Source organism: Mustela erminea, chromosome 2, assembly GCF_009829155.1.
Source record: "Mustela erminea isolate mMusErm1 chromosome 2, mMusErm1.Pri, whole genome shotgun sequence".
In the NCBI taxonomy this organism is placed as follows: domain Eukaryota; kingdom Metazoa; phylum Chordata; class Mammalia; order Carnivora; family Mustelidae; genus Mustela; species Mustela erminea.
Window position 1 is genome coordinate 82,930,583 of NC_045615.1, and position 14,397 is coordinate 82,944,979.

Here is a 14,397-nt window from a genome sequence, read left to right on the forward strand (position 1 = left end):
GTTCTTCACTTTCGGGCCTTGCATTTTAGCTAGGTGATGAACCCTCTGTCCATCTTACATCTTTAAAAGCATAAAAATGCCCTATCACAAAATGTTTTGCTGGTCTGTGATTTCAGTTTTGCCAGGGTCAGATCTTACGCTCAACTCAGTGATTTGTAAGCATGCTCCATTTAACTGAAGGGTGTGGATGTAGGGAATGTGGTCCTGGGAATGGGGTCATTATTAGCTTAGTTCCAATGGAGATGTGTTCCTGATGTAAAAATTTATTTCATGCTGTGAGTACACAGTAGTTTACTGGCTGATCCGTTCCTTTTCTCTAACATGCTTCACATTTGTTCCAGTGGTGACTCTGGCTGGGCTAGAAAGACCACCAGCCCATCCCAGGTTCCCCACCCCTCAAGCTGCCATAACATCTAGCACAGATTTTAACTATTAAAACTATGGCTTTCTTCTAGAAAACAATCGAAAGACTTCAAGGATAAAAATTAGATATTGCTGGTAGAGCACAGAAAAACGTTAGATCAGCGCTGAACAAACATCAGATAGACTCGATATTTAGTTGTTATGTTTTTATTGTGTGTGGGTTTTCTCTGTCCCCAGAATTGTCCTGCTGTACATATTAGGACCATGTAACTATGTGTTTTGGCCACTTTGGTACTTTTGCCCACTAACAAGGAAAACAAAGTATACTGTAGCAGGTTTGGAGTAGTAGCAAAAGCCTGTTTTCCTTAAGGAAATGAACCAGTAGCTCTGGCTATTCATAACTTTTCTTGTGGTAGCCAAGAAAATCCTAATACCATTTCAGTTGATAAAAAATGTTGACAATGTAAATAATGACCTAAGGGATTCAATAATTTAGAAGAAAAAAAATAGTATCAGTGTAGATTTCTTTTTTTTAAGATTTTATTAGGGGCTTCTGGGTGGCTCAGTCATTAAGGATCCTGGGATCAAGCCCTGCATCAGGCTCCCTGCTCAGCGGGAAGCCTGCTTCTCCCTCTCCCCCTGCTTCTATTCCCTCTCTTGTGGTGTTTCTGTCAAATAAATACAAATCTTTTAAAAAATTTATTCATTTATTTATTAGAGAGAGAGAGCGCTCACAAGCAGGGGGGTGGGAGAGGGAGAAGCAGGCTTCCCACTGAGCACGGGTTCCCATACAGGGTCAATCCCAGGACCCTGGATCATGACCTGAGCCTAAGCAGATGTTTAACCAACTGAACCACCCAGGCACCCTTCAACATAGGATTCTTGAATATGAATTGAGAAACTTACTAGCATTATCTGAAGTTCATTTTCTTTAATATAGTTATGTTACTCTATATGTAAGTGAACTTGGTTATTTGTAAATTAGCAAATCTTTCTTTTGGGAAGAAGGACTCTGCTCATGTTTACTACATCAGAGCCTTGAAAACCACTTAAAGTGTCCTCAAACTTTGCAAGCAGACAATGAATATACAATTATTTCTGTTCAGAGAAAGTGGAATAAACAAAATAATCTCATTGCAAGACATTTACACAATGACAAGTTTGCAATTTGTACCATAGGATCTCAGAAAAGAGATTAAAGAACACTTATAAAAATGTGAATTAAATCTGCTTGAGTTGATTTCCTTTTTAAAAACAAACATTTTCTTGTGGAATAAGTTTAGATCTTACAGAGGAATTGCAAACATAGTACAGAATGTTCCTGTATGTCCTTCACCCAATTTCCCCTGATGTTAACATCTTACACAACTACGATATGTTTGCCAGAACTAAGAAATTAGTACATTAGTACGTTAGTACAGTACTTTTAAATAACTCCAGACTTTATTTGAATTTTACCATTTATCTACTTATGTCCTTTTTCTTTTCTAGAATCTAATCTAGGGTATCATAATGCATTTAGTCATTAAGTCTCCCTAGTTTCCTGTGGTCTGTGACAGTTTTTTAGTTGTTTCTTGTTTTTCATAACCTGGATCACTTGGTTAAGGTAAAGTCTGCAAGATTTCTTCACTGTGAAGTTACTATTTATCTCTTTCCGTATTCTGTTGTTTGGGAGCACATCACTGAGTCCAGTTCACATTAAAGGGGAGGAAGGGTTAAGCTCCATCTCTTGGAGTAGGAAGTATCAACATACAATATTTATTTAATTTTGTTATTAATAATAGTTGCCCTGAAAGGTTGTTTTTTTCCTAATTGTTGTCTTTAATACACCCTCTTCTAGTAGAACTAGTTTGAGAATACAGTCTTTACAACTTTCTCAAACTTTCTAACACATTAATCAGTTATGCTCTTATTGCTTATCTAAACAGGAATTAATCATCTGGAGTAGGAGTTAGGAATCTTCCAGGAATAATGAACTATGGAAGCAATACAGGCTGCATCTGTTTCACTTCTTATGCCAGTAGTACTTAGTCTGGAACTTAGCAAATAGAGGTCATTAAAGACATCTTCGTTTATTGCCAGGGGTTGGAAGAATACAGAAGTATGAGTGCTATATCCAATAAAGTTAGAAGTTACTCTACATTTTTAACTCTTTTGGGCAAGAGGAAAGGAACTGACATTTGACACTTATACCATGTCTAGCAGATTTTTAAATTTACTATTGATAACAGCCATGTGAAGTAGCTATAACCTATTTTCTAGAAGAGAAAAACTAAAGCTTAGAAAAGTAAAAATGTCAATAGAACAGAATTTGAACCCAAGTCTTTGTGACTTCTCAGTTCATTTTTTTAAACTATATATGTTTCCTTCTTTCATGAGTCTTATACATTCATTTCTCTGTCTTTATTCCTGTTCTTCTTATCTCTCTTTTAATTTCTTCTTCCTCTTAAAGTGAAGCATCTTTTAAATTTAGAGGTGATGAAAATGGATCTTATTCATTGCTAGTGGAAATATGAATTGGTATAGTCTTTGGGTAAAAATGTATATGTATGAGGCACCTGGGTGGCTCAGTGGGTTAAGCCTCTGCCTTGGGCTCAGGTCATTGGGCTCTCTGCTCAGCAGGGAGCCTGCTTCCCCGCCCCCCACCGCCTGCTTGTGGTCTCTCTCTCTGTCAAATAAAAAAAAAATGTATATGTACATACATATATATAAGGATGGTTACTGTATCATTGTCCATAAGGGTAAAACAAATACTGAACACAAAGATTTTTAAGGAGGCGAATGACCAAATGTGCTACATCCTTGATAGGAACCATTAATGCAGCCATTGGGATTTCTAAATTGTGATAAATGACAAAGGTTTGTGTATATATACGTATGTAGGTACACTTTTGAATGATGATTCCACATTATATTTATATATAATAGAATATGTAATAATTCTAGTTTTTCAAAAACAATGACAGCATAATCCTATATATGATTTTAGGATTTTAAGAACATGAATATTTAACATTTATGTCAGTGAAAAGTAGGAGGGGAAGACAACATGTATTATAGTTCTGTTTCCGTTTATATAAAATGAGCCTGTGCATGTGTTTGCATAAAAGGATGCGTGAAGGGCGCCTGGGTGGCTCAGTGGGTTAAGCTGCTGCCTTCGGCTCAGGTCATGATCTCAGGGTCCTGGGATCGAGGCCCGCATCGGGCTCTCTGCTCAGCAGGGAGCCTGCTTCCTCCTCTCTCTCTGCCTGCCTCTCTGCCTGCTTGTGATCTCTGTCTGTCAAATAAATAAATAAAAATCTTTAAAAATTAAAAAAAATTAAAAAAAAAAAAAGGATGTGTGAAAGTATAGTCACCAACCAGGAATCTAGTCTACAGTAATTCCTTCTCTGTCATCATCTCATGTAATCAGTCTCAAAGTCCAGTGATTTTCAAGCATTTCTTAAATGTTTTTCTTACTTTCCATGTTTTCTGCCATTGCTTTAGATACCATCTTCGCCTGGTAGCTAAACATCCCATAGCCAGACTCTTGACTTGAATCTTGCCTCCCTCAAATCCTTCTTCCAATTTCTTGTTAAAGTAGATCTATCCAGAGATATCTGACACATAAAAATTTCTATCTAATACTCTTCATTACTAGGGCGCCTGGGTGGCTCAGTCGTTAAGCGTCTGCCTTTGGCTTGGGTTGTGATCCCAGGGTCCTGGGATCAAGACTCAAATCAGGCTCCCTGCTCAGTGGGGAGCCTGCTTCTCCCTCTCCCACTTCCCTGCTTGTGTTCCCTCTCTCGATCTCTTTGTCAAATAAATAGATAAGTCTTTAAAATCCTTCGTTACTTATACCATCAAATCCAAACCTCTTGCCAAAAGGCCTTGTAAAATTAGGACTTGAGTACTTTTCCTCTCATGCCCCACTTTTGGTGATCATAGACTATCTTTGTTTTGTTTTATTTACAATTTTATTAAAATTCCAGTTTATTAAAATACAATAATATTAGTTTCAGGAAAATAATTTCGTGATTCATCACTTACATACCACACCCAGTGCACATCACAACAAGTGCCCTCCTTAATGCCGATCACCTATTTAGCCCCTCCCCACCCACTCCACCCCCAACATGTCTGTCTGCTCTCTGTAATTAAGAGTCTGTTTTTGGGGCACCAGGGTGGCTCAGTTGGTTAAACGTCTCCCTTCAGCTCAGGTCATGATCTCGGGGTCCTGGGATCAAGCCCCACATTGGGCTCCCTGCTCAGCGGGGAGCCTGCTTCTCCTTCTGCTCCCCCATCTTGTGCTCTCTTTCTGTGTCAAGTAAATAAATAAAATTTTAAAAAAGAGTCCGTTTTACGGTTTGCCTCTCTTTCTCCCCCCAACATTCATCTGTTTGTTTCTTAAATCACACCTACGAGTGAAATCACATGGCATTTGTCTTTCTCTGACTGACTTATTTCCCTTAGCACAATACTCTCTAGCTCCATCCACATCATTGTAAATGGCAAGATTTCATTCTTTTTTATGGCTGAATAATATTCGTGTGTGTGTGTGTGACCTCTTTATCCATTCATCAGTTGATGAACACTTGGCTGCTTCCACATTTTGGCTATAATTGATAATGCTGCTGTAAACATCAGGGTGCATGTATCCCTTTGAATCAGTGTTTTTGTATCCTTTAGGTAAATACCTAGTACTGCAATTGGATCATATGGTAGTTCTTCTTTTTTTTTTAAGATTTTATTTATTTATCTGACAGAGCGATCACAAGTAGGCAGAGAGGCAGGCACAGAGAGAGAGGGAGGAAGCAGGCTCCCCGCTGAGCAGAGGGCCCAATTCGGGGCTTGATCCCAGGACCCTGGGATCATGACCTGAGCCGAAGGCAGAGGCTTTAAACCACTGAGCCACCCAGGCGCCCCAGTAGTTTTATTTTTAAATTTTTGAGGGACCTCCATACTTTTTCTATAGTGGCTACCCCAGTTTGCATTCCAACCAGCAGTATAAGAGGGTTCTCCTTTCTCCACATCACCAACATCTGTTGTTTCCTGTGTTAATTTTAGCCTCTCTGACAGTTGTGAGGTGGTATCTCATGTGGTTTGGATTTGTATTTCTCTGATGATGAGTGATATTGAGCATCTTTTTATATGTCTGTTGGCCATCTGTATGTCTTATTTGGGAAAATGTCTGGTCTTGTCTTCTGCCCATTTCTCAACTGGATTATTAGTTTTTGGGTGTTGAATTTGATAAGTTCTTTAAGATTTTGGGTACTAATCCTTTATTAGATGTGTCATTTAAAAATATATTCTCCCGGGGCGCCTGGGTGGCTCAGTGGGTTAAAGCCTCTGCCTTCAGCTCGGGTCATGATCTTAGGGTCCTGGGATCGAGCCCCTCATCGGGCTCTCTGCTCAGCAGGGAGCCTGCTTACTCCTGTCTCTCTGCCTGCCTCTATGCCTACTTGTGACCTGTCTGTCAAATAAATAAATAAAATCTTTAAAAAAAAAAATATATATATATATATATATTTTCTCCCATTCTGAAGGTTGTCTTTTAGCTTTATTGATGGTTTTCTTTGCTGTAAAGAAGCTTTTTATTTTGACCTTGTCCCAATAGTTCATTTTTGCTTTTATTTCCCTTGCCTCAGAAGACCTATCTAGAAAAAAATATCTACAGCCAACGTCAGAGAAGTTACTGCCTGTGTTCTAGGATTTTTAAGATTTCAGATCTGATTTAGGTCTTTCATCCGTTAGGTCTTTCATCCATTTTGAATTTATTTTTAAGTGTGGTGTAAGAAAGTGGTTTAGTTTCTTTCTTCTGCTCATAGCTGTCCAGTTTTCCCATCACCATTTGTTGAAGAGACTGTCTTTTTTCCATTGGATATTCTTTCCTGTTTTGTTGAAGATAAGTTGACCTTATAGTTGTGAGTCCATTTCTGGGTTTTCTGCTCTTTCCATTGATCTGTGTGTCTATTTTTCCACCAGTACCATACTGTCTGGATCACTATCGCTTTGTAACATAACTCAAAGTCTGGAATTGTGATGTCACCAGCTTTGCCTTTCTTTTTCAAGATTGCTCTGGCTATTTGGGGTCTTTTGTGGTTTCATACAGTTTTAGGATTGATTGTTCTAGCTCTGTGAAAAATGCTGGTCGTATTTTGATTGGGATTGCATTAAATGTGTAGATTGCTTTGGGTAGCATGGACATTTTAACAATATCTGTTTTTCCATCCATGAGCATGGAATGTTTTTCCATTTCTTTGTGTCATCTTTAATTTCTTTCATCATTGTTTATTGGTTTTCAGAGTATAGATCTTTTACCTTTGTGGTTAGGTTTATTCCTAATTATCTTTGGTTTTTGGTATAATTGTAAATGGGATCAATTCCTTAATTTCTTCTGCTGCTGCTTCATTATTGGTGTAGAAAATTCAACAGATTTCTGTAGGTTGATCTTTGTATCCTGTAACCTTACTGAATTTGTATATCAGTTGTAGCAATATTTTGGTGGAGTCTTCAGGGTTTTCTATATAGAGTAACATGTTGTCTGCAAATGGTGTTAAGTTTCACTTCTTCTTTGCCAGTTGCCTTTTATTTCTTTTTATGTCTGATTGCTGAGGCTAGGACATCCATACTGTGTTAAATAACAGTGGTGGGAGTAGACTCCCCTGTCTTGTTCCTGACCTTAGAAGAAAAACTCTGATTTCCTCCTATAAGGATAATATTAGCTGTGGGTTTTTCATATATGGCCTGTATGATGTTGAGGTTTGTTCTTTCTTTAGTTGTCCACATAGGCCAGATGGTTTTAGTTGTCCACATCGGCATAGAGACAGTCCCTCAAGGCCTCTGCTTATGCTGTTGTTTCGGCTTGGAATTGTCTTTTCTTCTTCCCCTTGAGCCCCCCATATCCCATCACCAACCACTTACTCTCTTAAAACTTACTTCTGTGTATCCTCTACCAGAAATTTCCCTGCCCTCGCTCTCAATCCCAGGCTAAACTAGGGGACCTCTTTTGCATACAGTGTGTATTGTTGTGAATTGTTTCTCACTTTCTCTCCCCCATTAGACAAGGGAAGGTACAATTCTAGTACCTTCCAAGGACCTGGCACTGTTCATTTGCTCCATGATTGAATATCCTGTGTCCTCCTCTTACCTGCAGAGATCTTCCGTCATAGCCAAAAGATGTTTTCTCTTTCAAATTTTAGAGATTAAGATGAAACATCTTCATGTTTAGCATAGGAGAAAAAGTATTTCTTTTTTTTTTTTTTAAGATTTTATTTATTTATTTGACAGACAAGAGATCACAAGTAGACAGAGCAGCAGGCAGAGAGAGAGGAGTAAGCAGGCTCCCTGCTGAGCAGAGAGCCCGATGTGGGGCTCGATCCCAGGACCCTGAGATCATGACCTGAGCCGAAGGCAGAGGCTTTAACCCACTGAGCCACCCAGGTGCCCCAGAAAAAGTATTTCTTTGGGGTCACATTTCTAATACAAATAAAGAGATTATAAAGCAAATAGTTTCATTCATTGTTTAAATTGATACTTACCTTTGTAAGTAGTTGTGTATAATCATGATATATACACTGTGCCATTTTAAACTATGATACATAGTTATCTAAATTTTTTATGATTGGAGGCAGTTACTTAGATTCTTCAGAGTAGAATTACAGAGTTATTAAATACTGATTTCTGTGGGTACAGATGAGTATGGTTGCAACATCTGATAAAGGGTTAATACCTGTTGCTTAATGGTTCTAAAATGATGCCCCACTTTGGGACCCAACAAGTGCCAAAGAAATACTAGTTTTGATATTTGGGGCTAGGTATGCCTTTTTTAACTATTAATATATTGTTGAAAATTCTGTGTTAATTGCCAATGACAGATGAGATTGATGGTTAATTTCAGAGTTGAGTAATAAAATGGTGCATTTTTTTTTTTACAATTAACTTTCACAGTTTTTGGAGAGACAGTTGCCTTTTTTTTTTTTTTTTTTTTGAGAGGGCGAGAGAGAGAGAGAGAGAGAGAGAGAGAGAGCGCGCGAGCGCTTGTGCTCATGAGGTGGAGGGGATGGACAGAGGAGGGAGAGGGGAAGAGAGAATTTAAGCAGGCTCTAAGCCTGGGGCAGAGCCAGCATCAGCACAGAGCCCGACATGGGGCTGGATCTCATGACCCTGAGATCATGACCTGAGCCAAATTTATGCATCAGACGCTTAACTGAGTCATCCAAGCACCCCTAGAGAGACAGTTGACTTTTAAGTTAAAAGAGCCAGAGTTGCTAATAAACACTGTAGAAAACAGAATTGTCTTCTATTTGATGGAATGATTAGAACACAAATTATACCCTTTTATATAAGAATACTGCAGTTGATGTTTCTGACTCTCTCAACATATTTTCTCCACTGTAACCAGTTTTGCTTTAAAAAAATAACAGTTTGAAAGGTACAGCATTCGTAACATTAAATAGGGAGGGTAAGGGTAGAGTTTTTGATAGGTTTGTTACCTTAAGATGGGCATGTTGTTTTTTAATGCTGTTTCAGTCCTTTTAATAGCAGAACTTTTATTTTTTTCAATGGCCTATTTCCCAGTTAAAAGTTTTTTTTTAAAACAATCACATGATGAATTATGTAATATGCGGTTTATTTTTCTTACTATAATTATTCATAAAAAGGAGTTTTATGGAAATTATAAGTTATAGAAGCAATCATTATTAACTATGATTATAAACTAGCTGTTTTAAATGAAGATTTTAGTTTACGGTAAGGTGAATGTTTCTCTTTTGAAAAGTTATTGTATAAACAAATCTTACTAATAATGGTAGGCTTTAGCTTTCATTTTAACGTGACAGCCATGCTGAATAGTTTTATGCAAATAGGATGTTTGATGTCTAGTTTCCAAATGGCTTATGTCTGGATATAATTGCACAATCAACTATTAATGTACATTATTGTCCAATGAAATTGTCTGAAGTCAGCAATAACCTTACAGGGGCTGAATTAAAATTAAAAAAAAAAAAAACCAGCTATCCTTAGATTCTAGAAGAAGGCTATCTCCTTTTTTATTTCTTTTCTTTTCTATCACTATACTTTTTTAACCCTCTCCTCCAACTCCATTTCTTGAAGACTCTTAAAAAGTGTCCTAGAAAATAATGTTGATGCTTATAATAAATCAGAAATAGTAAGGAAACTTGAACAATCAAAGAACTTCCACCTCCTCCCACTTCTCTGCATACCTGGTGCCCGAAAGACATAACTATTTTTCTTTTGTTTGGCTCCTATTCAGAGTATCTTTTCTATTTTTCACAGTGATGTTGAACCTGAATGGCTGGACAGTGTGCAGAAAAATGGAGAATTATTTTATTTGGAATTGAGTGAGGGTGAAGAAGAAAGCCTCCTTCCTGAGACTCCTACTGTGAACCATGTCAGATTCAGTGAAAATGAGATTATAATTGAAGAGGATGATTACAAAGAAGGAAAAAAGTATGAACCTAAACTCAAGCGGTTTACCAAAATTTTAAAAAGTAAAAGTCTTTTACCCAAGCGCCACAGTAAAAAAAGTAGTAATGGCAATGAGCCAGTGTCCATTCTAAAGCATCAGTCTAACCAGAAAACAGGAGTTGTTGTCCAACAGCGGTACAAGGATGTGAATATTTATGTAAACCCCAAAAAGTTAACTGTGACCAAAGCCAAAGAGCAACTTAAGCTTCTGGAAGTCCTGGTTGGGATTATCCATCAGACCAAGTGGAGCTGGAAAAAAAGTGGAAAACAGAGCAGTGGAGAAAGGCTTGTGGTCCATGGCCTGCTGCCAGGAGGCTCTGCTATGAAGAGTGGTCAGATATTAATTGGTAAGTGTTGCTGGTAAACATCATTTCTTGTTTGCAGAGATTCATGATTAGTGATGCCTTGTGAGATGTGATCAAAACAGAATTATATCCAAAGTCTCAACAGATTAAGGACTGCGTGATGGTATTTGGGACAGTAGCGACATTGTTAGGCATGGTGTACTACAAGGCATAACGCTCTTAGAATAAGTACTTTAGGGATTGAATATGTGTGTGCCTCATTTAGGTCAAGGAATAGCTTAACTAACTGTTGAGTTTTGAATTATGTCATTTTATTTCATCTTGCTTATATTTGCTGACAAGAAAAAGAAAATAAGTTAATTTTACAGTGATATCGATTTGAATGACCTATATCCAATAGTGTGATATAAAAATATGTAATTTATGAACAAAAATATTTTTACATTTGTGTTTGTACTTGAGTACACTAAGTTCTTGAGAGTGGTTTTTAAACTGTTTTGTTTGGCATATTTAGCAACAGTGATGTTATACATAAATTTCATTTTAAGGGTGGTTGTCATAAAATATCTTGCCAATTTAAAGGTTAAAAAATGCATCTGAAAGTTATTCTGAATATATGTTAAGGTGAGCATTTTGTATTGCTGATACATTTTCAGCTATTGGATATAATGCTTGAGTTACTAGTAATTTTATTACATAGGTAAAAGCTATGTCAAATGTGAGAATATATTATTAATGAAACTTAAAATCAATGAACAAATCTAAAAGCTGACAGTCTTTTAAGTTGACTCAGCCTATAAGATTTAGATATAGGAACTTTTTTTTTAAAAGATTTTATTTATTTGACAGAGATCACAAGTAGGCAGACAGGCAGGCCGAGGTGGAGAGGAAGGGAAGCAGGCTCCCCACTGAGCAGAGAGCCTGATTTGGGGCTCAATCCCAGGACCCTGGGATTATGACCTGAGCCAAAGGCAGAGACTTTAACCCACTGAGCCAGCCAGGTGCCCCTAGATATAGGAACTTTTATAGCTACCTTAGAAACATTTAAAAATATTTCTTTAAGTCTAAATTGTATTTGTTTGTTCATTGATTCCACAAAACTTTTGGGTATCTGCTGTCAGGAATACAAATATTATTCTAAGGATCCATTTACTCCTCCTAAGAGGCTCATACTGCAGTGCAAGAGGTGGGTCAGAAATAGGCAGTTTCACATAGTATGATAAGTGTTGTGATAGGGTTTTACATAGTATGATAGTTTCATATAGTATGATAAGTTTCCCATCGTTTGATAAGTGTCATGATAGGGTTTACAAGAATGAATCACATAGGAAGAGCATCTATGCAATCTATCCTAATGATTGCAGCAACATCTCCACATTCTCTTCTTACAGTTTAATGTTGGTACTCCTCCCAAGTTTTTTTTTTTTTTTAAGATTTTATTTATTTATTTGACAGAGAGAGAGATCACAAGTAGGCAGAGAGGCAGGCAGAGAGAGAGAGAGGGGGAAGCAGACTCCCCACTCAGCAGAGAGCCCGATGCGGGGCCCGATCCCAGGACCCTGAGATCATGACCTGAGCTGAAGGCAGAGGCTTAACCCACTGAGCAACCCAGGAGCCCCTCCTCCCAAGTTTTAAGTTAAGTTTTTGTGTCCTCCCTTCCCTACCCCTGTGGGCCTGAACCACAGCTTAAGTAGTACTATGTGATTTCAGAGGTGGGATCATAAAAGGTGATACAGCTTCTGCCTCGTATTCTTGGAGTTCAGTTGCCATTGTGTGGGCAAGGCCGGTCCACATGAAGAGGCCACAAGTACTATTCTGGCTAATCAGCCCCAGCTGAGGCCTCAGCTACCCTGCAGCATCAGCCAGCACATGAGTGAAGAAGCCTTACAGAAAATTCCAGCCCCAGCCACCATCTAGTGCAACCACATGGGGAACCCTGAGTTTGAACCTCAGCTAAGCCCAGTCAACCCCAGAGCCAGGAAGGATAACAAATTGTGCTTGCTGTTTTAAACTCTAAATTTTAGGGTCATTCATTATGCAGCAACAAATAGCTGGAACAGAAGCTAATGCATGCTTACGTTCTCTCAGGTGCTCAACTTCCTTTTTGGTAAAATGTCTCTAAGGTTTATTCTTTTTGTTCTGTCAGGATGCCATAATTCATGCTTATGAATTCTCTGGTTGTTGCAAAACACCATAGCTTTAAGATAGCACATGATGGGAAACTCCTGTGTTTATCTGGGACCTCTGCTCAGGACCTAAATGGACTGATTGGTAGACAAATCTCTGAAATGCTTTTTAGCCATTCCACTTGAAACCTAATAGAGAGCTGGTTATTGTCAGTGAGCATCCCATTCCATGTTTCCTTTCCCCGATCCTCCAGTCTACTGAACCTTCTAGGAATACTACTTACCTAGACCGGATCTTTTTGCACCATCTCTATGGGAGGAAAGAAAATGAACTATAGAGAGGAAGAACGTGCTACGTCGTCCTGTTGTTTATCGTGAAAATAATTTAAAGATACACAGGATGTTGGTAGTATACTTTTTAACCCGAGTGTGGTTATGTAGGTATGTTCACTTTTTGATAATTTATTGTTGTAGTAGTACTTTGTGTGCACTTTTCTGCATGTGTATGAATAGCAATGAAAAGGCAGAAAAATGAAGTTTATGATTTCAGTTTCAAAATGGAAGAGTTTATGATTTACCAATAAGTAAAAAAAAAAAAAGATATGTCGAAATAAAATGATTATTTCATCCTCGGTGCATAGCAAAATGCTTGGTTGATAAATAAGCCCTAAAAAACGTTTATTGAATAAATGCACAAACTGTGTAGAAAAATACTGTGGAGGGAAAACAATTGGAAGTAAATATAAAGACACCAAAGTGCTGGTAGGGTTTGTGTGAAGATGTTACAGGTGGTTTGTTTTCTCTTTTTTCAGAGTTTTAATTTTATGGTGATATTGTATATTTTTAAAGTTGTATACTTGGGGATAAATAATGAACAATTTTTTAAAAGATTTTACTTATTTACTTTATTTACTTATTGAGAGAGAGAAAGAGTGCACATGTGCAGGTGCAAGAGCTGGGGGGAGGGCAGGCAGAGGGAGAAGCAGGCTCGTGCTGAACCGGGAGCCCGACTAGGGACTCAGTCCCAGGACCCCAAGATCACAACCTGAGCCAATGGCAGACGCTTAACCAACTGAGCCACCCAGACACCCTAATGGACATTTTTGATGTCATTGTGACTTTAATTTTTGATGTCATTGTGACTTTAATAATTCCACAGCATGGAACTTTGTTATTTGTTTCTTTCATAGTTTCATTTTATACTGAAATCTGTGGTTGAACTGTGATGTAATCCCATAGGCAAGAGAGTCTTAAAAACTTTGTCCTGGTAATGCAGTTTGCTGGCCATTGTCTAGCTGGAGAATGATCCTCCTTTGACTTAAGTGCATTGGCCAGCCCAACTCTATTCTATTTTGATTCTTCTTTGTTGGGATTTTGGAGGGTTTGCTGCATATTCTGGTGCCGTTTTTGTTCTTACTGCTGACCTGTGTCTTTATTTTTTTATTTCTGAGTTTTTCTTAAAGTTTGACCACTAGGGTGCCCACGGTGGCTCAGTCAGTTAAGTGGTGGACTCTTGATTTGGGCTCCGGTCATGATCTCAAAGTGGGGAGTTCAAGTCCAGTGTTGGGCTCCCTGCTGGGCCTGGAGCCAGCTTAAGATTCTCGCCTCCTCACTCTGACACTCCTTGCTCCTCCCCACCACCATGCATGTGAGCACATGTGCTTTCTCTCTCTCAAATAAATAAGCCTAAAAAAAAAATAAAAGGGGTGCCTGGATGGCTCAGTGGGTTAAGCCTCTGCCTTCGGCTCAGGTCATGATCCCAGGGTCCTGGGATCGAGCCCCACATCGGGCTCCTTGCTCAGCAGGGAGCCTGCTTCCCCCTCTCTCTCTGCCTGCTTCTCTGGCCTCTACTGATCTCTCTCTGTCAAATAAATAAATAAAATCTTAAAAAAAAAAAAAAGCCACAGTTCTTTGCTCCCTGACTACCTGTAGCCAGCCTCCATCCGTAGACCAAAGCAAATCCTCTTCTGACCTGCATCCTAGAAACTGCATATCACCTTGGTGATTGTTTTTTTTTTATCAAGATGACCCATTTTTGCTCATTTTAACCAGGCGTATTTTAAGGATGGGAAGGATAGGGTTAAAGAAATCACACATTAATGTTCTCAACACGCATACCCCTGTAGAAAGTTTCT

General features: G+C 38.5%; 1 protein-coding gene across 7 annotated transcripts in view; it reads left to right on the forward strand.

The window, feature by feature from the left end:
* INTU (inturned planar cell polarity protein) overlaps window positions 1-14,397 on the forward strand; it is an 82,872-nt gene that overhangs the window by 6,494 nt on the left and 61,981 nt on the right. For all 7 annotated transcript variants that reach the window (XM_032333376.1, XM_032333370.1, XM_032333372.1 and 4 more), the window contains exon 2: window positions 9,640-10,178. In XM_032333376.1, the coding sequence (XP_032189267.1) occupies window positions 9,640-10,178 (539 nt within the window). The remainder of the gene's footprint in view (window positions 1-9,639; window positions 10,179-14,397) is intronic.